General features: G+C 53.2%; 9 protein-coding genes across 9 annotated transcripts; 4 read left to right on the forward strand and 5 right to left on the reverse strand.

Annotated features, from left to right (window-relative positions):
• Window positions 1–277: 277 nt before the first annotated feature.
• pim1_1 (Protein pim1) lies at window positions 278–2,072 on the reverse strand (the record flags this gene model as incomplete). The annotated part of the gene is made up of 4 exons (XM_014686317.1): window positions 278–507; window positions 584–1,208; window positions 1,270–1,860; window positions 1,995–2,072. The coding sequence occupies 4 exons, from the start codon at window positions 2,070–2,072 to the stop codon at window positions 278–280; spliced, it is 1,524 nt and encodes a 507-aa protein (XP_014541803.1).
• Window positions 2,073–3,664: 1,592 nt separating this feature from the next.
• On the forward strand, window positions 3,665–4,745 carry ark1_1 (Serine/threonine-protein kinase ark1; the record flags this gene model as incomplete). Its single annotated transcript, XM_014686318.2, has 2 exons — window positions 3,665–4,579; window positions 4,641–4,745. 2 exons carry the CDS (start codon window positions 3,665–3,667, stop codon window positions 4,743–4,745), a joined length of 1,020 nt encoding a protein of 339 aa, XP_014541804.2.
• A 269-nt stretch (window positions 4,746–5,014) lies between these two features.
• On the reverse strand, window positions 5,015–6,339 carry ETR1 (Enoyl-[acyl-carrier-protein] reductase; the record flags this gene model as incomplete). The annotated part of the gene is made up of 2 exons (XM_014686319.1): window positions 5,015–6,083; window positions 6,149–6,339. The coding sequence occupies 2 exons, from the start codon at window positions 6,337–6,339 to the stop codon at window positions 5,015–5,017; spliced, it is 1,260 nt and encodes a 419-aa protein (XP_014541805.1).
• A 3,267-nt stretch (window positions 6,340–9,606) lies between these two features.
• On the forward strand, window positions 9,607–10,218 carry G6M90_00g091580 (uncharacterized protein; the record flags this gene model as incomplete). Its single annotated transcript, XM_014686320.1, has 1 exon — window positions 9,607–10,218. The coding sequence occupies one exon, from the start codon at window positions 9,607–9,609 to the stop codon at window positions 10,216–10,218; it is 612 nt and encodes a 203-aa protein (XP_014541806.1).
• A 917-nt stretch (window positions 10,219–11,135) lies between these two features.
• Window positions 11,136–12,201, reverse strand: Arp2_1 (Hydroxynaphthalene reductase-like protein Arp2; the record flags this gene model as incomplete). Its single annotated transcript, XM_014686321.1, has 3 exons — window positions 11,136–11,411; window positions 11,479–12,080; window positions 12,150–12,201. The coding sequence occupies 3 exons, from the start codon at window positions 12,199–12,201 to the stop codon at window positions 11,136–11,138; spliced, it is 930 nt and encodes a 309-aa protein (XP_014541807.1).
• A 313-nt stretch (window positions 12,202–12,514) lies between these two features.
• On the reverse strand, window positions 12,515–14,326 carry G6M90_00g091600 (uncharacterized protein; the record flags this gene model as incomplete). Its single annotated transcript, XM_014686322.1, has 3 exons — window positions 12,515–13,813; window positions 13,884–13,977; window positions 14,055–14,326. 3 exons carry the CDS (start codon window positions 14,324–14,326, stop codon window positions 12,515–12,517), a joined length of 1,665 nt encoding a protein of 554 aa, XP_014541808.1.
• A 571-nt stretch (window positions 14,327–14,897) lies between these two features.
• Window positions 14,898–15,911, forward strand: mtg1 (Mitochondrial GTPase 1; the record flags this gene model as incomplete). Its single annotated transcript, XM_014686323.1, has 1 exon — window positions 14,898–15,911. One exon carries the CDS (start codon window positions 14,898–14,900, stop codon window positions 15,909–15,911), a length of 1,014 nt encoding a protein of 337 aa, XP_014541809.1.
• A 610-nt stretch (window positions 15,912–16,521) lies between these two features.
• On the reverse strand, window positions 16,522–19,205 carry G6M90_00g091620 (uncharacterized protein; the record flags this gene model as incomplete). The annotated part of the gene is made up of 5 exons (XM_066131402.1): window positions 16,522–17,144; window positions 17,210–17,454; window positions 17,506–17,784; window positions 18,004–19,129; window positions 19,196–19,205. The coding sequence occupies 5 exons, from the start codon at window positions 19,203–19,205 to the stop codon at window positions 16,522–16,524; spliced, it is 2,283 nt and encodes a 760-aa protein (XP_065987466.1).
• Window positions 19,206–20,766: 1,561 nt separating this feature from the next.
• G6M90_00g091630 (uncharacterized protein) lies at window positions 20,767–22,669 on the forward strand (the record flags this gene model as incomplete). The annotated part of the gene is made up of 3 exons (XM_014686325.1): window positions 20,767–21,559; window positions 21,799–21,978; window positions 22,047–22,669. 3 exons carry the CDS (start codon window positions 20,767–20,769, stop codon window positions 22,667–22,669), a joined length of 1,596 nt encoding a protein of 531 aa, XP_014541811.1.
• Window positions 22,670–24,303: the final 1,634 nt, after the last annotated feature.

Below are 24,303 nucleotides of genomic sequence, written 5' to 3' on the forward strand. Positions count from 1 at the left end.
GGCGGCCCGGATTAAGGATAAGGGGGGGTTTGTCGGAGGCAGATACATTCCTTTCCTTCGATTGCGCATTTCTCACAGCATGTATTTAGCTTCGTAAATTTCTAGTTCTAACACTTTGATTTTTATGCCTTGACGATCTGCATCTCATCTGTAGCTATACATAAACTAGCTAGCTGCATATACAGGCCACTTCCGCGTGGTCCAATCCCGTACCAGGTTCAAATCAGCATATCCTCAGTCCAGTGTTCATATTGCATACACATTGTTATCCTTCAGGTCAAGACTTTCGTGGACTCGCAATGAGTGAGAATTGCCCTCTGCAGGCAGCAAATGTAAACGATTTACCGGAAACAACCTTTCCCGTAAGTTCTGTAGGCGTCTCAATCGTTGTGTCGGCCCCTTGGCCTGCTCGACAGTTTTCAGAATATCCCCAGGTCAGGACTTTGCCTTCTGGGGCGATGGCGAAGGAGTTGTCGATGCCGGCCGCGACGAGAGTAGCCGTGATTCCTGCCACCGGTGTCAGCTATTCCTGCGAATGCTCAGATGAGCGGAGATAAAAAGAAAGATTGTAAATGGCACGTACCAGGGACGATGGTGGGCTGCAGCAAAATCCTCGGCCGTCCTCGGCTGTCGCACAGGACATGTTCCCTGGGCAAGGCAGACACGTCGATGCCAACTTGACTGTTGTCACACCTCCCCCAAGCGAGAACATTTCCATCCTCGGTGCACGCCAGGCTATGCTGAAAGCCACCCGCCATATGGCGAATCTTGTACCCTTTCAGCCCCTGGATGACTGTCGGGGTGCCAACATGAAGATTATCCTCGTTGGCGGCAAGACCTGTCTGTCCGAAATTATTTAGCCCCCAGGTCCAGGCTTGGCCCTCCTTGTCTATCGCGAAGCTATGATTGAATCCGGCAAAGGCTTTGACGATTCCCTTCCTCGGTAGGTCGACCATCCGTGGGATCAAGGATTCGAATTGGTGCCGTTGGACGAGACGGCGACCAAGTTCGGCTTGTTGTCCGGACCCCCAGGCGTACACGTCTCCTGATTCCGTGAGAGCGAGCACGTGGTTTCCGCCCGCGGAAAGCTTTTTGATATCTTTGAGGCCACCTATTTGGATGGGTGTGACCTGAAAGCGTTCTTTATACTTGGATTTATTCTTTGGGCGCATCTTCTCTCGCAAAAATCCGTATACACCGTCACTGCCCTAGAATCAGTTAGCTCTCTAGCCTGGGGATAGGCGAGTGAAGAAAGAGCTGTCAAAATACAAAGAAAGTGCCCCAGCCATATACAAGTCCCGATCTGGTGAGGACAAAGGTCGCATTATCAGTGACAGCGACTTGTGTAATATCGGATCCCAAATTTTTCAGTCCTTCCACAGGCGCGGGCGTGCTTTCGAGGGGGTTCAAATCCGTTACATCTTTGTCAGGTTGCACCGGCGGATCACATTTTGTACTTCTACCGAGAGCCTTGGAATCGTTGACACCCCAAGTCAAGACTCGACCGTCATGTGTGAGCGCAGCGCAATGCACGCTTCCGACCGCTACTTGGACAATGCCTACATCCTCGGCATTTAGCAAATGGTTGAGGCGGGGCTTGTTTGCCTTCATAGGGCTCTTGTTGTTATGGCTTTTATTCCCCAGACCCAATTCGCCATTCTCCCCGCTTCCGAATACTGAAATATCGAGTCGTTGGGTTGGTGCATTGTTGAGCTGCTTGGAGGGCCTTGTTCTTCGAGGCGGGATGCCATTTATCTTGCGTCGCTTTGTGGACGTATTTGAGCCAGGCTCCTTTTTTATAGGCGTGTCTTCGATTTCATTCGTAGTGTCACCAATCTTTCTCTTTCCCGGCGTCTGTGGCTGCAGCGGCAAAGTTAGCACGTGCTGATGCGACAGTGGGGGTTTCTTTGGTTGTGTGAAATTCCGCAGTACGTAGTACGGATTTGTTCATCTGCGGGGGAGAAGTGGAATGCAAGACATGGCGCTGGACAAACCATATTATCAACTCCATGCGCACCATTCGCCCTCGCATCGCGAGAGGATAAGAGTAGACTTTTCGCGAAAGCGATCATCTTGAGCTTGTTTGCCGCAAACGAATGTGAGTTGGTTCTTGAGTCCTGGCTCCCAACCCTGTGTGGAATGATGAATGGGTGGGGGTGGATCTGAGCCAGCGTGCGCTAGCGTCAGGGGCGCAGATGTCAGATCTGGACAAGACTGGAGAAGATGGGGCTTCCAGATGTGGCTTTCGAATTCTGTCGATTTATTGGATGATGTAACTCCGAATATCTGCAACACCCACGATGGTTAAAGGACTGGTGGGTTGGATCTGGACGTCTTGAATCTAGTTGGCATGGAACCGAATGAATGGCTTCCGCCTTCTTCTTCGGATGCCAATGCCCACGTGATTGAGTGGGAGAAGCTCTGGGCAAGAAAGAGATGAATGAAGGACAAAGCCGAAGCTTTGGTCTGAATGGAAGACCAGCTGGAACTGACAAACGACTAAGAACTCGCGGCATCTTTGTTGTCTACTTCTGACTTTACATGACGAAGGTGCATTGGACTTGATGCTTCTACACACCAGGTACCTAGGTACTTGTAGTTCCCGGTAGTCCTGCCGGCAGTAATAACTACCACTTGGTTGTTTTAACGACTCTGCCAGCAGTGGAGTGCGAGCACTTGAGGTTTAATTTTGGTACATATTCTGTATTTTCCCCCTCAACATTAAAGTAGTCTTCCTACTTCACTGTACGCTGTGTCTTTTTGTTTGCCCATGGGTTTAGCTTTCAACTAACTTATTATTAGGGTTCTTTCCTGAAAAAAAAAAATAGTACCATAGATTTGCGATAACATTAGTGGTCAACTTTCCGATGACCGTTCTCTACCTTAAAATGACCACCGGGTGTTTGTTGCAGCCTGGTTCAACGTCGCGTAACTAGGCTAACACGCTTGCGGTAGCATTTGAAATTTATTGTCAAGAATTACTGCCCGGTCTGGTGCACAGAATCGGCTATAATTATATCCCAGCGTCGTAGCTGGTGCCGCACCATACTCTGTGCATTCCAGCCACTTCCGTCTCTGCTCGTCGACATACGAAATATCATGTTCATTTATCCGCCTGTTGATGGACCAATGCACATGGCCGGAGCCTCCTTTTTCTTGGCTTCCCCATCATATGTCGCTGCCGTAGGGCGCTCACAAAACTCCTTGCTCGTGCACGTCACGTACAAACAATGCCCAGCTTCCAACCGCCAACGGCCAACAATGATGACAGGCATGATGTTCCATTCTGTGAGAGTTGATTGGAGGGGATGACGCGCAATGGTTGCCGCGCAACGCCCTTTCACAATGGCGCACACGGTCCATTGACTCCATCCCGTACTTCAGGAGAGTCAAAATGCTTACAGAATAGCAGTTCATTAGTGGCATTGGGCCATCGGTTTCGACTAGTCAAGTCAGTGATATATTTCTATCCTCCTATTCTCTTTCCTTTCTCTCCCTAAAGAACACCTAAAACGATGGCAGCTTATGGCCTCGAGGCTCGCTTGCAGCGGCTGGGTCTCGACGACGGCGAAGGAAGGGAGCAAAAGGCAAAGGTAATCAAAACCAATGGTCAAATCAGCCCTGGCAAAACGAATCCTCTGAACAGGTGAAGTCAAACCTAGCAATGCCCCCATGCAATACAGCTCGACCATACCTCGTCAAAGCTCTTCTGCCCAAACAGAAGCCAAAGACACCAGCTCCCCCGCGAGAAGCCGCCCTCCAAACTTCGCTAAGCCACAAAAGCCCTCGCATAGAATCAGTTCAACCAGAAAGTCAATCAGAGAACAAGACCGTGCGCTTGGTTCAGCAGCCCGTGGCCAAGACATTCCACTTGGGTATGTTCGAGATCGGCAAGCCACTAGGCAAGGGCAAGTTTGGCCGCGTATACCTCGCACGCGAGCGAGATCACGGCTTCATCTGTGCGTTAAAAGTCCTACACAAGAGCGAGCTACATGAAGGTCGTGTTGAGAGACAGGTCAGGCGTGAGATTGAGATCCAGAGCAATCTGCGGCACCCTAACATCCTAAAGCTATATAGCCACTTCCACGACAGTAAGCGTATCTTTCTTGTCCTCGAGTTCGCTGGCCGTGGCGAGTTATATAAACACCTCCGCAAGGCAGATAGATTCCCGGAGCCGAAAGCCGCACGCTATATTGCGCAGATGGCAAGTGCCCTACGCTACTTGCACCGTAAGCATATAATCCATCGCGATATTAAACCGGAGAATATCCTGGTGGGCATATACGGCGAGGTGAAGATTTCGGATTTTGGCTGGAGTGTACACTCGCCCCGTAGTCGCCGAAAAACGTACTGCGGAACATTGGACTACCTGCCTCCTGAGATGGTTATACCGAATAACCCGGAGAACTCATACGATGAGAAGGTCGACCTATGGGCCCTAGGCGTGTTGGCCTACGAATTTCTCGTGGGTGAGGCCCCTTTTGAGGACACACCCGCCATGACATGTAGGAGGATCGCTAGGGCGGAAATGAAAGTCCCGTCGTTTGTTAGCGCCGAGGCCACGAGCCTCATTAAGGGAGTCAGTGTGAATCTTTTGGCCCTCTGAAAATGGCGTATGGAAATGCTGACATTGGCCAAAGTTGCTTGTTGTTGACCCAGAAAAGAGATTGACCCTCGAACAAGTACAGCAGCATCCCTGGATTGTCAACAACTGCCGAAGGGACGAGATATATCGAGACCGCTAGTGCACTCAACCACGGTCCATTATATGCCGGCATGGTGAGGCTATATGACGGCTCTTTGGTTGATATTTAGTGTTGTATATGTGTATAGTTGGATACTGTATTGCATACCAGGACCTGCCCATCTCATTACTTTACGTGAAACAAGAGTTTAAGCAAACCGTCCAGGCAAAGAAGTAGACCACGGCACGTCACAAGCTGGCGTGGCTTCAAACTTTCACCCATCATTCAAATACTATACATGACCTTGGCAACTACATGCGGAACAAGCCTCAGGTGTCACCAAACACAAACACCCCTTTTCCTTTCCTAAACCCCTTTAAACCCTCTTGTACTGCGTCCTTCAGCGGTGCCTCCTCCGTCTCCCAGTCCCACTTGACTTCATCCACAGGCACGTCCTTGAAATGGCCCAGGCGAATCAAGTTCAGGATATCATTCACCATATGCTTTCGGCCGGTGGCATCCTTCTTGTTCCACTTTGACAACCAGAACCCAACAAATCGAATGTCCTTGAAGATGAGCAACCCAAGCGGCAAGGCAACAGGCTGCTTGGACATTCCTCCATACGACACCAACGTAGCCCCCTCGCCCAGGGATCGTGCCAGCGAGGTGGCAGATTTGCCGCCGACGCAATTCAACGCGAGCCCGATTTCCTCGCGGCCGCCCCGAGTAATATCCGCAAGCTGGTGCTTCCATTCCCTAGACAGGAATTGCGACTCCGGCACCACAACATCTGCCCCTAGGCCAATGAGCTCCTGCTTCAAAGCCTCAGTCTCCTCGACAGAGTCCCTATCGCGGATGACATTGATGCTCCGCAGACCCCAGAGCTTTCCAAACTGGATCGCTGCCCGTCCCACCCCCGAGTTGGCCCCGTTCTGGATGAACCACTCGCCGCTGCCGAGCTGGAGCGGTCTCATCGGCAGGCCAGACTTCAACCCGGCGCTGGGGCCGTAGTCTCGCAAAATGCGGTACGCCGTGCACGGGTTGATGCTCACAGTCGCGACCTGCGTGGGTGTCAAGTTCTCCCTGTCGACTTTGAGAAGATCCCCGGCCTCGAAAACCGCGTGCGTCCTCCACGTGCCGATCTGCTGGGCGGCGGGGATGACCCAGTCCCCCTTGTTCAGGGGCGACGACGAATCGCCGACTGAGACGACTTCGAAAACGCCCTCGTTGCCGGGGACCGCGGACGGCTCGGCGGTGCCGATGAGCGATGTCATGGGCTGCTTGGAGCCATATGTCCCTTGGATGGTGTTGATATCGGCGGGGTTGATTGACGCGGCGAGGGTTCGAACGAGGACGGACGAGCTCGGGAGGGAGGGGGAGATGGAATGCGTGTGAAGCCTGCGAGAGCCACGTTAGCCCGTGTCATGGCCGGCGTGTTGGTGTCGGGTGAGCCTGGGTTTTACTTTAGGACGTCTGAGGGCTCGCCGTGCTTGGAATACACGAGAGCTTTGGATTGTGTGTAGCCGTACGGGCCTGACTTGCGCCGAAGAGCTGTTCGAGGTAGTCGATTCAAGTGGGTGGCCTGGAGGCTTGATGTTGGTCGCGAAAGCTTGAACACCAGTGAGGGTGATTGCAGACACTGGCGACTTGCCATTGTCGACGCGTGCAATTGCTGCGGTTGGGACTCTGCCACGGACAATGGACGTTGGGGTGAGAGATTGTGAAGCTTTCGGTCCGTCCTCGGATGAAAACCGTCAATGACGTTGGGGTGATGGAGCTATTTTCGGCAGTGGCGGGACCCACATGAGGTACCAGCACTGCTCCGCATGATGGTTTTGCGGAAGGTGGGAAAGGAAGATGCCCAGGTGTATTCTTTGGCGCAGAATATTCTACGCGAAATGCTAAAATGACAGGAAAGCAGAGTCCTGGATAGTCAGGGGGCATTACTACCACTTCCCATCTGTGATATTTACTCATAATGCGTTCTTGGACTCGTCTTGGCCGGATACACTTTCCCAAGCACCTGCATTTAGCGGCAGAAAATATCCGTCTACCAATAAGCTTACACCAGTGTACTACTATAGTATATTTCGGTATAGAGCGTGATTGCTAGGTACCCAGCCGGTTCAAATACTTTTTGCCTTTTACAAGAGGCAGGTAGTGAAATGGTAGGCAGTAAAGGTGATAATCAATGCGTCACACGCTGGCGGTCATTCCTAATCCATCTTGTAAAGCGAGAGGGTGGAAGCTCACACACGGCAAGTCATTCTTGCGTTGTGCGTTGATGGCGTCGTGTGAAAACCCAATCTCGGGGGCTGGTGGAGGACCTTTTGTAACTCGTGCTGGCTTTCGGCATTTGCTGGCGCTACGGGTGGAATGTGGCCATTAGGAGTGTGATTGACAATGACAGGTTGCTCAAAGGTCAACGTGAAGCTGGCGGAGCGCGACGAGGGGCTGGAAGTAAACTCCGCATGGGATATCTAGCACAGGCTGCATGTGTGGCAGGATATATTTGGCCCATTGCCAAGTATGCACTAGGCTGCTGTTGTACGTAGTACAGTGGTGTCAATAGTATTTTGCTCAGACCACTAGTATCAGCTCCGTAATAGGACGTAGTATTCCGCGTACCCCAATCTGAATTGCTCCACGCCAAGAGTACGAAAACTTCCGCCGTGGAAGCGCACCTAATGAATAGTATCAATATGTAGTACAGCATTGTGTATGTCCTCGCAACCCGGCCCGGACTGCGACCTGTGCGTGCTAGCTAGCTGATCTGGCCCCCGAGTCAAGCGCTTCAGGAAGACGTGGCGAAGTAGAGGCATAATTCATGCCTCTGTAAATGGACGGGGTTGCCGTGTCGAAAGTTCCACCGGACCGCTGGAGACCGCTGGCCGGTCCGGCAAATTGCTCACTTACCAAAAGGCAGAAATGCAAAAAGATTTTTTTTAAAAGAAGAATATTGCCCAAAGACATTGTGCCAATGCACATGCGCACGTGAATCCTCAAGTAGTCGAGGGGTCCTAGCGCACTAGACAGGCTGTACGGTTACTCGGGCCTCGGCCATGGCCTGATGATAGTCGTTGGACTTGCTTTTATGACCAAGTTTTCCGTGTTGCGTGCTCACTTGGGTCACTTGCTGACATTGCTGGGTTGGCTGTTTTCCAGGTTTGTCCCCTTGCCGGTGTCGCGCACGCTCATTCCCAGTCCGTCTGGTGCTGTGAAAGGTTGATGTCAGACTTCAGTCCATCGGCGGGCCCCATCAATTGATTCTGGATGGATCAATTACTCCGTAGTGCCATGATATGATTCCACCAGACCCGTCCCATCAGCCCCATCAGTCCGCCAATAGTGCCAGCAGTCTAGGCCGTTTCCAACGATTCCTGCGAACCAGACCAGTTGACGTTTGAACCGTCGACCCCTTCCGAGGCGTCATGCTGCCGACTGCGGGTCGTGCCGTCACCCAAGTTGCCAACGACGGCAAGTTACTAAAGTACTAGCTGGCCTCGGACGGGACGAGACCGGACGGACGGGGGCACATCGTGGCACCTGCGCCAACTGAACATTGAATGCTCGGCAGCTCACTGGGCGGTCAAGAATGCGATTGACCGTTGGCAGTGCTGTTGGCCACTGCCCAAGTCTCCCAGGTGCCGTCAACAATCTGGCCATGCGTTCTATACGTACGCGACCAGACACTTTGCAGGGCTCGAGCGCCCGCGGTTCGGCAACATTCAAGTCTGTCTGCATGCCTGCACGTACCAACCATCTATGTGACGACGATGCACCCTTCCAAAGTTCTCGATGGGTGCACAGCATGGCACAGTGATTCCAAAGCCCGGCCGCCACGGATCCCCCGTGTCTTCTGAACCAATTGACCTAGTAGTATCCGTGCCTCGTGAGGGCTCGCGACTCAGTCGGCCAGCTCAGTCGGTCAGTCAAGGATCATCAAGGCGCCCAACATCGAGGTTCAACGGTCCATGTCTGCATGTGGTGCTCTCTGGGGGCGCTAAGTCGTTTCCAGGCCTCTATGCACTGTGTGCTGCGCCAACAGCCACCACCACTTCCACCACCAGAACAGAACCGCCAGCCTCGAGTCAACCTCGACGTTCCTGTCCCCTCATCCCTGCCATCTGTCCCAAGCCGTAACCATGGCCAACCACCCATGTTCCATTTTCAGCAGCACCTCGCTGATGAAGCGAAACATCAAAGGTATTTGAGCATTTGGGCAACCTGCAGGTCTCTTCTTCTTGCTGCCGCGTCCCTGGTCTGCGTGCAGATTCAGATCCTCCTCGTACTACTCCGTACATCCCTCTCCTCGCCCTGGAATCCTGCCTGCCAACTTGGCCAACCCTGCCCACCTTTTCCCGCCGTCCATCCGCCATCATCTCTTGGTGCCAATCTTGCACGCTGAATGATTTTCCCTGACTTCTGTCCGAGGGCTCGTTCGACCTCGTTTCTTCTTTCGACCCCGGCCTCCTCCTCCTAAACGGAGCACTATGCACAATTGAGCTCCAACGCTACCCAATTCATCCGACCCTGGCTCTCCCAAGCCACGAGAGCTCCAGTTTTCTCACCTACCCCGGTCATCAACGCGTATACGCAGTACTACTACTACTACGGAGTACTAGTGCAGAGTGCAGCGTACGGAGCAACTACCTAGTTGCCAGGCATTTGCTCTCCTTTCCCACTGGCCTGGTCTCGCCTGTCTTGATACGAGGACAGACTGAAGCTCTACTCCGTCATCTTGTTCACCACTCACTGGTCCCGGCCTATCGCGATAAGCTGCCATTGATCACGACGTTTTTTGCCCGTCAAGCTGTCTGTGACTGCTGCCAGTCACGACGCCTTCCCGAGCTCAGGATCTCCTGTTGGCTCACCTCTCGATATTCTCGACATTCTCGGCCTACCCCAAAATTCTGTCGTCATGCCTGCTCGCGTCAATGGCTCGGCCAAGCCTCGGTTTGAGCTTCCCGCGCTCGACTTGAACTTCGGGAGCATCACCGACGGCACCAGTATCCCCCCTCCTCCAGATTCGCCCAAGGTGCCCACGCCGCCCCAGACACCTCCTCCGACAAAGAAGACCGACTCCGCCGTGGTCAGTGGGCATGAGACCGACAAGTCTACACCACCAAACAATGGTAATATTGCCGGAACCAAACGACCCGCGGATGAGGCGCCCCTGAGCCCCGCTGGCTCTGCTAGACAGGGCAGCCTCCGCAAACTACTTAGTAGGAATATGCTGAACACTAGTTTTGTAGAGGGCAATGTGGCTTCGTTGGACAATGGTAGCCTGGCCGCCGGTAGCAGACCTCCTAGCCGCGGCGGCAGCAGCGTCGTGGGCGGACGAAAATCGAGGCGGAGCAGCTGGTTTGGCCTCTTCAAAAGCGGCGAATCCAAGCGATCAAGCATCCTGTTTGATGATGTCCCTTCACCTCGAAAACCAACCGGGCCTCCCCCACCGATGATCCCGGAGCTTAAGGACCTCGAAAAAGATGAAGGAAGCCTGGGGAATGACCTCTTTAAAAACATCAAGTGACGAGAATCCTATTGACCGTGGTGCCGTACTCGCACAATCAACGCCTTTTATACACGAAACCCACCTTAGCAGTGTCCCCATCCCTTAACTCAACACATCGGGAACAACGCCTTTCACATAACCCATACAACTGGACGAGCGACGACGCATCCGAGGCGACTTACCGACCAATCTTTTGAACCAAAGCTTTTCCTAGTATTTTATTGTTCCATATCTTATTTCATCGAGATCCCACCAGAGCCTGTCAGAGTCGGGAGAATACACAGTAACGACGGGGGGAAAACGAAGGGGAGTGGTATACAGACACAGGAGTAGAGAAGGTTTGGGAGAAGACCTTTCAAGGTGGTTGATCTAGATACCCAGCTCTTTCGAGAGCATCTTCATCTGACCGGTTACGCGACTTGCGAATTCTTTCTTTACATCATTTGTTCGACTTTCGTTTCCCCATTATTTGGTCGATTTTACCTGGGCGTCGCATTGGCCATGATGCCGTTTTGGCCCTTATTTGCATGGGCTAGAAGAAGCGAGAGGGAAATCAAAAAAAAAGTTCTGGGACGCAGTGGCTGGGCACAAGAAACCTCACTGTTTTATTTGCGTGTATATTTTGTCAGGAAGAATGAACAATTTGGAATGCTAGCTGAAGGGCGTGGCAGTGGACGAGCTCTCAGATCTTGGAGCCTAGCTTGTTGAAATTGAGATTCTAAACGAGCAAGAACTCTGCCATTTCCAAGGCCATTTACGCTTTACTACAGACAGAATCCATTCAGAGCTCGATATTTTGTCAGCGAAATATACACTAATTCTCAAATTTGCGACTTTGCGACCCAACCAAATGACGAAAACTAGTCACAGAGCCTGTGTTGTTAAGTTCCCGAAGATACAAAAGCTAACGAGACTGCAGCTTGAACAGAGCAAAGTTAGACTCGTAGGCTGTTCGCCTTCAAGTCAGCCAGGAATGTTTCCTCAGCCTTCAGATACCCGCCCACGGTTGAGTTAATTAGATCTTCAGAAGCACCAGCAAACCTGGGTAGAATTCGGGTACCCGAAGCTAGGACTTCCAATATCGTTCCGTCGCCCATCTTCTCATCCACTACCAACTGATACATGGCCTGGGCGACGTCCTGCAAATCGATCCAAGCCATGTTGTCGCTCATGTCTTTTGACATGGTGAATCCCTGATCCCATATCGAAGTCTCCAGCCAAACCAGTCAGCGGTAAGTTGTGATGACGAACGGGAGGATATATCGGCAGCCAACATACCTTGACCGGACCGGGAGCCACAGCGCTCACCCGAATCCCCAGCGCGTCGCGAAGGGGGGCCATGCACGACACAAACCCGTGGATGCCATGTTTTGTCGTGTGGTACAACGGCCGAATCGGCGTGTCTAAATAACCCGCGATGCTTCCCACAAGCACCAAGCAGCCTTTCTGCCGATTCGTGGTCCAGTGCCCAATGGCCATCTGGCTCAGTCGAAGTGGCGCGGTGAGATTCAAGTCAATGACGGCGTAATGGCCTGGCTCTGCATCGCCGGCGTCTCGCGACTGCGTATCAGGATTGGTGTCGGTCTTGGGGGCGTTCCAGAAACTGCTCCACGCTGGCTCGAAGATGCCCGCGCCGGGTACTACAATGTCCACCTTGCCGTGGGTTTTGACGGCCGTCTCCCACAACAGGCTGAGCTGTGGCCAGGATGTAACGTCTGTTTTGTGAAACGAGACAAACGGCCTTGGGCCATCGACTGCGCGGGGGTCGTCTTGGCGGTACTCCTCGAGAAGCTGTGTGGCTTCGGGGCGGAGGCTGATGTCGGCAATGACAACAGAACAGCCCTTGCTAAGGAGGAGTTTCACAAAGCACAGACATATGCCTGTTGTTGGGTCTTGTCAAGATGCGGTCCTCTGGGTTTGGTTATTTGACATGCGGCTCTTTTACATACCTGAACCGCCACCGGTAACAATGGCGCTTTTGCCAGTTAATTCCAGGGCCATGTTAACTCAGAAATGGGACGGATTCGTTTGGATGGTGCTCTTGTTTCTTCTCCTCCGGATCAAGCGTGCTACAACAAAAAGGGAGAACACAGGAGGCAGAATGGGGTTGAGCACGTACGAAAATTGCCTGGCGAGCCCGTGTTTCTTATCAGTGTGTTCCGTTCGGATGACGCCTCAGGGATATAAGTGCGATGAGCTCTTTTTAATTGGAGCCACGACCAGTTTGGAATAGGCACAAGATATGCCAGCTGAAAAAATCGGATCACCTGGTTGTTATTTTCTTTTTACTAGTAATATTGCGTTGTACTGCATTTTAGACTTGTACATTGTCAGATCTCATAAAAGAGTTTCGACCTTTCCCCTCGTCCTCGGTCATGATTACCTGCCCTGCATCCGACTCATCCTCTGGTCTTCCCGGTCGACATGCCCAGCCATCAACGAACCTCAATGTCTCTGCCGACCAAGCGCGCTTCATCAACGTCAATCGCAGTGGTACCAAGGCAATGATTACCAGGGGGAATGCAGGCGCGGCCACAGTGAGCGTTACGCCGAATACGATGCCAGTCAAGATAAGCTGTGTACCGGTGAAGCTGTGGATCCCCGACCAAGTCACGCCGTCTGGTAAATCTGGAAGTTCGGATCTAGGAGTGAGTAGTTGGAAGATTCTGTCGAGGATGGGATTCACGGCGAGCGACTGGTAGCCCATAAACATGAAGAGCCCTGCCAGCACAGAAGTCTGCGTTAAACCCAACAGTCCCTGGAGCGGAGGCGAGACAAACACCAGAATGGCGGCGGCCTGGATAAGATGTGAGTACCGTTGCTCATGCGTCCTCGCCACCGGTCGCACAACCTCGGCACATGTCCCACCGGCGTGTTCCTCAGCTGACCCTTCATCGAGGTAGTGTAACAACGATTCCGTGTGTAATGGGGCCTGCGGCAACAGCCCGTTTGCGGGCGGGATGCCCAGAACGCCGCAGAGAGCAGTCGTGAGCCCAAGCAGGATAATGTCCCACGCGTAGCCGCCCGGCTTGCGCACGCCGTACCTCTCGACGGTGCATATTATGCTGCTGATCTCGTGGTCAAAGTAGAAGAGCACTGTTATGATGGCGCCGGGAATGGCTGACAGGAACACCCACTCCACGGGCAGTTTCCAAAACTCCACGAAGAATGCGGCCCGCTGGGGGCTCGACGGCCGAAAGGAGGTCTGGACCGGGAGACGTTCGTGGTCCAGATGGGCCAACTCGCCGACGTGTGGAATCCCGATCCACAATACAATCGAGATGGCGGCCGCGTATTCAGCGAGCCCGATCCTGACGTACTTGTGGAACAGGCTCCACGAGTTTGCGGTCGACAGCAGCACGGCGACGAGGCAGGTTCCTGCGGCGCCGATGACGGCATATAGGAATGCGGCGAGAGATGCGGCGCCGTGCGTGCGCTTCAGGGCCATGGCCGCTTTGTGGAAGTAGATGACGCTGTTGAGGAGGGAGAAGATGTCGGCGCTGAAGTGTGTCACGTATTGCATTGTCCAGTCGTGCGCGTTGAAGATGGCGAGCGCGAAGAGCATCCAGCCCGCGTGGATGAGGGACCATGCCATTACGGGGAGGAAGTCGACCTTGCGGACAGTTTAGCGAGTCGTTGGTGGGAGAAACATGTGTATCTATGTATATGGCGTGTAAACTGACATGGAAGCTGTTTGAGCACAATGTGTAGATGTTTTCTGCGAGCACCGAAAAGGGGCCCGTCACACCGAGGATGGTCAGAGGCTGCGCGGAGAAACTGGAGCAAGAAGGTGTGAGATGTCTCGTTATTTCGTGACGGCGAGTGAGTGAGTGGGTGAGGGATGTTGAACTGACAAGGCGAATATAACTCCTACTAGACCGGTGCTAAACACCACCTCGATAGTGCCCCATGATTGACCCGTGAGCACGTACAAGTCGCTTGCGAATGTGATTCCCGGGAGGGTGTTGGTGAAGAAGATGTAAACTGCGCTGGCAATGATTTGCTGGTTGAATACCGTCCAGTCTGATGCGTATCGTTGGCGCAGGTTGGTGACATCCTGCTTAAGAAGGCGGAAGGGTCTAAGCTTGCCGCCTGGGCCGAAGTATCTTGCGTCTGTCGCAGACATGAGCGGAAAAAATCTGGGCTTAGAAGGTTAAACGTATGCTTCATTCTGTCCATGGTCAAACTGGGCATGCAACGAGCTTTCTATGCCTTCCATCCAAGACTATGCGGGCTGGAAGGCCCCATGTCATCGGTCCGGGCATAACTGCATATGCCAAAGCCAAGCATGGCCAAGCATCGACTATTCAGGTCGGGTTTCAACTTTGTAGAAACGATGCCCTCGGAACGTTAAAGCCAAGACTGTTGCAAAAACCTCGTGGCCCAATCGGCCATGGTTACTGGATGGCGTCGACCTAGAGTCCCAACGCGCACGCAAGAGATGACGTCAGCGACCGTTTGAACCTCTTATCTTATCTACACGTGCAATCTCAATTCGTGGCGCAAGGACCCCTGTCACAAAGTTGAGAGTCGATGGCCAAAACACCAGTCAACATCAATCAATTTAACATCAAGCTCTCATGACGCCGTGACGCCGGTTTATTCAAAACACCATATACCCAGCACATCCCACCAACTGCGTGCCACTCCAACAGTAAAATGTGCACCAACCCCCGCAGGAGGTGACATCTTTCACAATGGCGCGCTTCGTGCCCCGCGACACGTTCAGCATCCCGTCCTCGGTCCCAAAGACCTACTTCCTCGGCCATCACCACGCCGGCGCAAACAAGATCAAGACGCTCCTCTCCAGTATATCCCTCGTCCTCGAATGCCGTGACTTCCGACTACCCCTCTCCACGCACAACCCGACGCTGGAGCGCACCATCGCCGGCCGGGACCGCCTCCTCGTGTACACCAAGTGCGACCTGGGCACCGACACGCCCGGCGCGCGCAACACGCTGAGACGGCTGCACGGCGACAAGGTAGTCTTCTGGGACAAGACCAAGCCCGCTACCACAGACGCGCTACTGAGACGGCTCAAGAGCACAGCCGAGACGCAAGACTCGCTGACGGGACTGCGCGCCCTGGTAGTGGGCATGCCCAACGTCGGCAAGAGCACGCTGCTCAACGCGCTCCGGAGGGCCGGCACCCCGGGGAAGAAGGCAAAGGCCGCCAGGACAGGCGACCAGGCCGGCGTGACGCGCAGGGTCGGGACGGCCGTGCGCGTCGTCGAGGCCGAGGACAGGGGCGGCGTCGCGGGCGGCGTCCTGGTGCTCGACACGCCGGGCATCTTCCAGCCCTACGTCGAGGACGGCGAGGCCATGGTCAAGGTCGCCCTGGCGCACGGCGTCAAGAAGGGCCTGGTGCCCGACGAGCTGCTCGCCGACTACCTGCTGTTCCGCATGAACCGGTGGGACCCCCAGCTGTACCGGCGCTACTGCGAGCCGACAAACGACGTCAACGAGTTCCTGACGGCCGTGGCCCGGCGCGACGGCAAGCTCAAGGCCGGCGGCGCGCCCAACTGGCAAGAGGCCGCGGCGAGGGTGCTGTCGCAGTGGCGCGACGGCAAGCTCGGCAGGCACGTGCTGGACGAGCTGGGCGAGGCCGACATTCGCGCCCACGACCTGGCGCTGGCGCACCCGGCGCTGAGCCTGCACCAGGCCAAGAAGGCGCACAAGGAGGCGAGGAAGCAAGAGCGGCTGGGAGACTAATGGCTGGAGACGAACACGAGGGAGGCGCTTGTAAGAGTATTTTGTATAATATACGTATTGATAGACTGAACATCATAAGCCTCGACTGTGGGCTGGAATATCTAAAAAAAAGCCCCCCAAAAAAAAAGAGAAGAGTTCTGACTCTCGCCCAAAATATTCATGTACCAAAACCTGACGCGTAATGTCGCCCGCAAGCACGTCAATTTTCATGCCACTCACAAAATAAAAAATGGGTATATTAGAAAAGAAAAAGGTAAAAAGTTGCCGCAACAAGGTTGTGGAAATCAGATAATGATGGAACCGTGGACAATCGCGCCAAGGCCCTTGAACAAGAGTACCACATGGTTGTCTTGTTCGTCTTTTTTGGTCTTCATCGCGAATATGCCGAGCCCGCCGGGACGCCGACAATGCAAAACAAACCCATCCCCAACGCCGCTGTTCAGAAATGTCATGCCAGTGTCATACAGTCTTTTGCCAAACCTCCAAGGAGGAGAAATTCCAAAGTAGGGAGCAAAAGGAAGGGGGAGAAAAAAATCCCCAGAGAAACCAAATTCCTCCCCTCTTGCTTAAAAAAAAAAATACAAAACACGCCAATCGTGTGCTATTGTCGTCATGAATACTGGTTCTGCCATTTGACCATAACACGTGTCAGAACGTCCATCATCTCCATGCAGCTCAAACCTTTGAAGCGACTCATATCGAATGGATCTGGAGTATGACCATTGACGGTGTTGCCATTTGTTTGGCTTGGTTCGGGCTTTTCCTGTGGCGTCTCTCGGCCACTACTGCTCTGACTGAAGGAGGCCTCCGCGGCTAGGTCAACTTGCGTCCTGGAAATGAATTCCATTATAGCTGCCACGCGGCGCTTCATATCGAGCATGCTCATTTTGTTCGTCGCGGACGCTTTTGCCCTGGAGGTCTTGTGTTCGTTAACTGACGACTTGGAGTGACCGGTTGTTGTGGCTTCATCGCCTTTCTGAATATCCCTGGACATGGATCGTGCAGGAGACTCGTCGTCTTGGTCACGGTCCTTGGTATACTGGTTCCTCCCCTTTCCCCTCTTGTTAGCCCGAGCTCCTCTCTTATGAGAACTGCTGGCTGTCGGATGGGCCGGAGGAGGAGTTCCTGGGGCTTGGGCGACAGAAGGCGACTCCTCCTTGCTTGGAGATTCCGCTGGTTTTAGCGACACTGCTTTGGAAGCTGCCAAGGGCATCTCTTCGGAAAGATCAGAGTCTAAGTACGACAGGTCAGTAACTTTGCTGTCCGCGCACGAAGCCCAGGAAAGAAAAAAGACTTACCCTCTGCCCTCCGGCGCTCTGCCCGCCCTTTGCGCTTATTTGCGGCTTCCTGTCGTTGACGTTCTCTATCCTCTTTCTCCGGCTTTTCTCTCGGCTGTTGGTTGTTCTTCGATTTCTTGGCCCCATTGCGAGTTTCCGTCTCATCGTCCGACACTACTTCATCTACAGGTTCTTGTTTCTCGGCGGGTGGTGAGGGCGACCGAGAACTGGTGCGTTGGCGCTTAATGCTGCTATTGTTGTTATTGCTGCGGGCGTCAGCCGTGTACTAAGTAATACATTATGAGAGGCAAACAAACTCTTCACTGTCACTGCGACCGCGCTTTGCACGCCTTGTAGCACCTTCCACGGTTTCGAGCGTGTTGTCTTCTTTGCTTGCCTCTATCGCCCGACGTAACTGTTCGTCATCGTAGGCTGCATCGCGGCTATTCATCGTAGATCGTCGTTTTGACGACTGTGTCGCAGTGCTTGGTCGGGAGTTTTTGGACGATCCATTCTTGTCGTCTTTGGCAATAGATGTCGCTCGTGAGGTGGCGCGGGAAGCGCGATTCAATGGGAGATATTTGGAATATTTTTGTCTTGAGAATCATCATGATTAGTCTTGAAGATTTTTGGTATTCAAATGCGTGGTCTGTGATGTGTGCGATGTTGGTGGGTGTGAAAACCCTTGCGCACCAAGCTCGACCGACTCGCAGCAACAACCATTTGGAACCATTTGCACAAGGCCGCGCAGAGTTCAATTGGCCACGCAACAGCAATAGGGTCGCTTGCGAAAATAGGGACATGAAGGGACTCACCCGTTAGCTGCTGTATGGATCTTGTGAAGATCCTTGCGGCACTGCTCACAAAAATATTCATCGGGAGAGCTTTCAGCACTGAATATGCCAACACACGCCCCGTGTTGCCAGACCTTGCAAATGTCGCATTGGACAAAAAAGCCAGTAACTTCGTCGGTGAGATCAATAGCTGCAAAAATCTCGGCGTCGGGGCTGTCAACGGGGGGAGGGCCAGGGTAGTCTTCCGAGCCACAAAGGCAGCGGACTGCCTCGTCCTCGTCGTCCTGAAGGTCGTCACTACCATTGGCCATGTCTGTAATTTCGCTCCGGGAATTTCGGTCGGTGTCGTCGTTTTGACCGCGTTTGCGTCTCCTGCCTAGGAGGGTGTCGTCGAAGTCGTCGAGCGGCTCTGAAGAGAGCGAGGCGCTGGGAGTAGATTTTTCCGACGAGGGCTTATTGACTGATCTGGTGCTTCGTTCCAGGCGCCCAGATGTCCCCGATGACGAGGACGACTGTTGGGACTGGGAATTGGTCGCGCGGGCTCTCGAGGATCGCCGCGGCGACGGTGGTGCCATTGAACCAAGAGATGGCTCTGGAGGGAAGCGAGGAGGGCAGGGGAGAGCACCGCTCGCAGAGTGTTGTTGCAGGCGAAGAGGGTGCAGAAAAGAGATTGGAAGTGTTCGGAGCAGCGCTATGAAGGTAATCTTGCGTGGAATTGGTGGGTTGAGTAATCGGCCAGGCTGATGGCTGGGTTGTCGCTGGTGCCCCGGGCCAGACACCTGCAGCAAGGACGAGTGCGAGCTGGTCACGACGAGGATGGCGTGGGGAAACAGCAGCGAGTAGGTAGAACGGATTGGTGAGCTGTCATGACGTAGTAGGGCAGAGAACGAAGCAGCGTGCTCGCGGCAAACGACAAGATCGTGAAGGAGGGCAGGAAGAAAGAAAGAAAGCGAGACGGACGGCAGGCGGCTGGAGGAGGGCCGGCGCTGTGGTGCTCTTCGCTTCTCTGCGCTCTGCTGCTTGCCCTCCTGGTCTTGGCCGCCCAGTTGCTGGCACTGGGGTGTTTTGCGCGCAATGGGGCCGACCTTGCTGGGGACGGCGGCGGCACGACCAGGCCGTGGCTGCACTGAGTCTCCGGGCCGCTGACCTGACCATTGGCTCGATGAGTCTGGTGCACGCAGTAGCAGGCCGGCCAGACCCTACGCACACTCACTCGCCTGCATCGTGGGACGTGGTGCCTCGAGAGAAGCTAGGGCAGTGTATCGGGACTTGAGACCTAAACAGTACCATGCCTTGAACGGTGGGATTTAGATACGCCGTAGGTTCCGTCTACATAAGCCCTGTTTGCTTGGACATGGTTGGGCGTGGTCAGCCGTCCACTGCAGGCAAAGGCTCGGCTAATCCAGCACTGTACGGAGTACTGTACGGACATGGAGGGTAATATTATTACGGACACTCGAGGGCTCAGGGACCTCAGTTCTGAAGCCGCCAATGGCGCGACCCCAGCTCCCCCCCACTAACCAATGGAGTCCAGAGTCCAGAGCACTCCGTACTTCGGTCTGGTACTGGTCCGATGACTGCGGCTCATCTCTGACATGATACCAAGGGCGAGGGCGACGCTCTCTCTCTCTCTTCTACTGCCGGCCATGGCCTGAAGACTATCCAAAAGAAAATAGTAGTAATCTCAACCATACAGACCATTCTAGAATCTGTAGAGATGCATTCCTCCTCCATCACCTGCTGCCCGGTCGCTGACGCAATGCAACCAAGCCATGGCTGCTTACCTAATGCTCTACTTCCGCACAAGCATGCGGGCCTTGCCTACGGTGCCACACCTCCTAATCACACAGCGGCTGTATCAAATGCTGTCATTTGCAATCCAAAGTGCAACGTGTGAGGTGGGCAATTCCAAACCAAGCTGTGCGGTTTTGTACTCGTTTGCGCCTTTTAGAGCATTGCTTGGCTTCTTCTTCTCCCATTTTACGTCCTTTCCACGACCCACAACTCATCGTTTGCCCCCCGTCACTCAAACGTCCGCTGTGGTCAGGCCGAGGTGTCCCTCATTCTGCTTCTCCTCCGCTGCTGTGCTGTAGAGACTGGTAAGATCGCATCTCGGCCCCGGAGCCGCCACGCACCATTTCCCTCCAGGGCTTGAGTGTTGGCATGAACACTACAGAGGGCCTCCTCAAGCTACCTGTGCCCTGTATCTTGTCACAAATCGTGGACGAAAGGAGGAGGAGCCAGTTTTCTGACCCGTTACCAGACGCCGCCTTTGGAGCCCGATTCGAAGCCGACTAACCTTTAAAACGCCCCGACTCGGTGCGGAATATTCGCAGTGTTGACGCTCCAACTGTTGACGCTTCAGCTTTTGGCCGAAACTGGTACATATCCCGGCGAGCTACGCAGCTGCCAGCCGGCTTGACGTCTCGCTCCAAGGCGGCATAGATCTGGGTCTGCTCCTGCGACGTGTGGGATCTTGGGACAGCCATGGTGGTTGGGTACGCTTTCCCTTCTGATATTCACCACAGGGCCTGAAACACTTCTCACATCTCACCATGAATCCATATGCCCATCTTCTTCTGCCTCCTTGTCGACTCCATAACCCCCGTTCAAGTGCGGGGCAATCCTAGGGAAATGGCTTTATCAATTTCGTCCTGGTTTCGATTTGCATTTAATTTCATTCATTTCAAACAAGACTTTTCTCTACCCGGAATTTTTCTATCTATGGTGATTTGTTGGCTAACACTTCGACCTCGATGGCGCTGGACAGGGCGTAGCCAGATGATGTCACCAGATACAGTGTCGTCACTATTCCCAGACCGGCCCATTCGGCCGCTGCCGAAACGTCGACTCCGAGAACGCTTGCCACCAGAAGCTGCGGATTCAATAAAGTGCCCTGTTTCGACGCGAGAAAACGCTCCGTTCTTTCACTACCCTCCATACACAGTCAAGGAAGCCAAGGAAGGGAGCAGCCAACTTACCAGTGTTCTCGCTGACCCAACACAACCCGGACGATTGGACGATTCAAATCGTGCTGTCACACCACAACGATATGGAGTACAATCAGATGCTGGGGAGGAAGTTCATATTGGAGCTCGAAGCACAGTTGCTGCAAGAACACCTCCTGAAATTTTGAATTTGTCAGGCCGGCAAGCAGCTCGACAAGAACAGCCACGACAGGTTGAACCACAGCCACCACCTTCTGCTACCCCGTCTCTGGATGGATATGATTCCTTCGAAAATACAAATAATAAAAAGAAGAGAAAGATACCGTCGGCCGGAGAATCGTCAATCAATGGGATCCATGGACACGGCAATGAGATGAATGGCCTGGGACTTTCTGCTGCCACCTCACCCCCAGTAGACGATGACCACGGCACTGAGAGAAGCTACGCGGGCTCTAATACCTACCAAGCGTCGACGTCGTATGCTGCTGGTAATCAAGGCTTCTCTGGGCCTGGCAGGGGAAGACTCGGACGATCTGGGAATGCTAGGACCCCGCTTCGAACGTTGCCAGATGGCAACACCACCTGGACCAGTAGAGGCGTGAAGGCTGGGGCAACTCATTGGCCAGCAGGTAAGTTCACCATTGTTTTGCAACCATCAGTTGACATGTTACCCGGTGTTCCTTCTGGCAAAGCTTCAGGCCGGCCCCGTCTCCCACAGCTGCCACGAGTCGAGCGGGCTCGAGCAATCATATGAAAGCTCACTGCTTACTCTCACCTCGCTTTGTCTATTTTTTCCATTCATCATGTCTAGCATCATGATACTTGCCCTGCTTCTTAAATTGCATTTTTAACAATAGGTTTATCACAGGCAGTGATAGTGTCGGCATTATTTCTAGTGCTATCGCAAACGCTGGGAAGCTCCCTCCCCAGGGACAAGAGAACGTCAGCCTTTTACAGCAACACTCTTCCGCGTCCAAGTCCACGCCAGCCTCAGCACAGTTCACCTTTACGTGTGATTCTCAAGTTCCAGGAACTGTGCAGTGGCCAGGTAAGCCTCTCATGTTCTATGCGGCCAACGCGAAAAGGAAATGCTGCCAATACTCACCCTGAATGTAGGCAACCATTCTCGAGACGACATGGCAACCCACGGCCCAGATATTCACTCCAACACAAACATGAACAATAGTACAAGTAACGACATTTCACAAGCAGCAACGAGCTCCCAATCACTCAGAAGGACCCGCCGTCAGCTGGATCGAGAATTGAAGATGGCCGCTCGTCGTCGACGGCAGATTGCGGAGGAAAACTTGCATGAGAACCCGCCAAAACCTGAAGATGTGTGGATTTGCGAGTTCTGCGAGTATGAGCGGATCTTTGGCGAACCTCCCAAAGTTCTTATTCGAGCGTTTGAGATAAAAGACCGCCGTCATCGCCGCAAAGAAGCTGACCGGAAGCGACTCATGGAGAAGGCGAAAGCTAAGAGTAGGAAGAGCAAGAAGCCAAGCAAAGCCCTTAACAAAGGCAACTCCAGCGAGCATCATCACCCCGATCACATGCCGTCGGACTACATTGATGACCATCAGGCACCATCCATGGATCATGAGCAGAGTCATTCTACTCAATCAGAAGAGGAATACGATGACGGGGTCGTGGATGACCAAGTTTACCCGCAGCCATATCCCTTGCATCAAGAAGGAGATGGAGGCGGGACTCAAGAGCAAGAGCGAGCCGAATCGTAGTGCAAGACCGTTCGTCGAATGTTTGGAACATGATTTGTTGTACCTGCGTGGATGCGAAGGCTACCGGGTAGCCTTTCGTTCTCGCATTGGAAAGCAATGGGTAACATTCACCTCTTCGGCATATTTACTACATAGGCAGGCACTCTGAGCTGGAAATCCAGAGCCTCAAGCCGGATGTTGAGCAAACGAGCCTGATCGGTGGGGAAAGGGTTCAAATTAAGGCAAGTCAGTTAGACGGCTGAAGCGAATATGTTGGTAGTCTGGCGGTTGTTCGTTTATTGGAAACCTCTGATTGCATGAATACTGGTGAATGCTTTAAAGAAGCACATTATCCAGAGTTACTTGTCTACTGTTAGGAATTGAAACTGTAGGCGAGCCAAGGCATGAAAGCACTGACATAGACGCGATCTAAGTGACCTGGCAACTACCCGTCAGCAAATACAGTGGACGAGCCACTTGATTGTTATACTAGTTTTGCCATGACTCCATGAAACGAAGTCTACCTTACCTAGCAGGTACCTACTAGGTAGTTGAATATGCATGTCCTGATTTGGCAAAAAGTGGGAACAGTTTACGTCACTCGTTCAAGCTGCGGGAATTCAATCTGACAAGTATCAACTTGAACGAAAGAGCAGGGGAGATACTTTGGTCAATATAGACTAATTTAAACGCCCATCACCAGCGGATTAATACTAGCGGTAATGGTAAACCGTGGCAGAATGTGTATGTGTGTATTCCCTCTTGTTGGCATAAAAAGTAGAGTGGGCGCCCCGTTGTACAATGCCCTGTTTCTATTCCCAGTCCCCAGTTTAACTTTCCTTGTTGATGTGCTGGATCTGACAAGAAAAGGGAATTGCAGCTGGAGCATTGAGGCTTAGCTCCGCCCCCTCCTTGCGCAGGGGTCAAGGATTGAGAGGGGTCTCGACAGACAGATGGAAGAAGAATGAGTGCACAGGTGAGACATTAGGAGTTCATGGCGTGTTCCATTGCTGCATTGTGTGGCTGGCTGCGGGAAGAGCCAAAGATCAGGTATCACAGAGCATGGAGAGGGCGGGCCATGCATGACTTTTGGGTTTTCTGGTGTGTCCGTCTTTGTTGTGTAACTTGCCGTACTTGTGTAACTAAATCCTAGGTTGTGTTACTCTATTTCTGGGGGGAATGGACGTGCCGGTGAAATGGGTTGCTGGGAACAGATACAATCATAACTTGACGTAGTATTGACGAAACTGCAGGACATGCTACGAATATTTTCGGGCGGCGGCCACGCCAGGGGTGCATTGTTGACGGGCACGTGGTTGCCAGGCCTGGATGATGGAATGAATCCTGGGATAGTACAGTGAAAGTGGTCAAGTAGTAGTTGCATTGTGCTATAAAGGCCAGGTTGAACTGCAATCAATTGCCAGCGGCAAGATTGTGACCATTGACAGCGGGCTGGCCCGGCGTGTCGGTTCGGCCAATGCTCACGCAGTTGAGCCTTCTTTATAAGTGTCAGTGCACTGTGGTACCAATTCTTCTTCTTGATCCGCAGACCAGTCCATAGTAGTACCAATATTCAACAGTCGCCATTTCATCTTGATGTATTGATTCGTCAATCGAGACCATCCAAGAGCGGGTGAAAATGACCCTAGTTCAGT

The sequence above is a fragment of the Metarhizium brunneum genome, chromosome 5 (assembly GCF_013426205.1).
Source record: "Metarhizium brunneum chromosome 5, complete sequence".
Lineage (NCBI taxonomy): Eukaryota > Fungi > Ascomycota > Sordariomycetes > Hypocreales > Clavicipitaceae > Metarhizium > Metarhizium brunneum.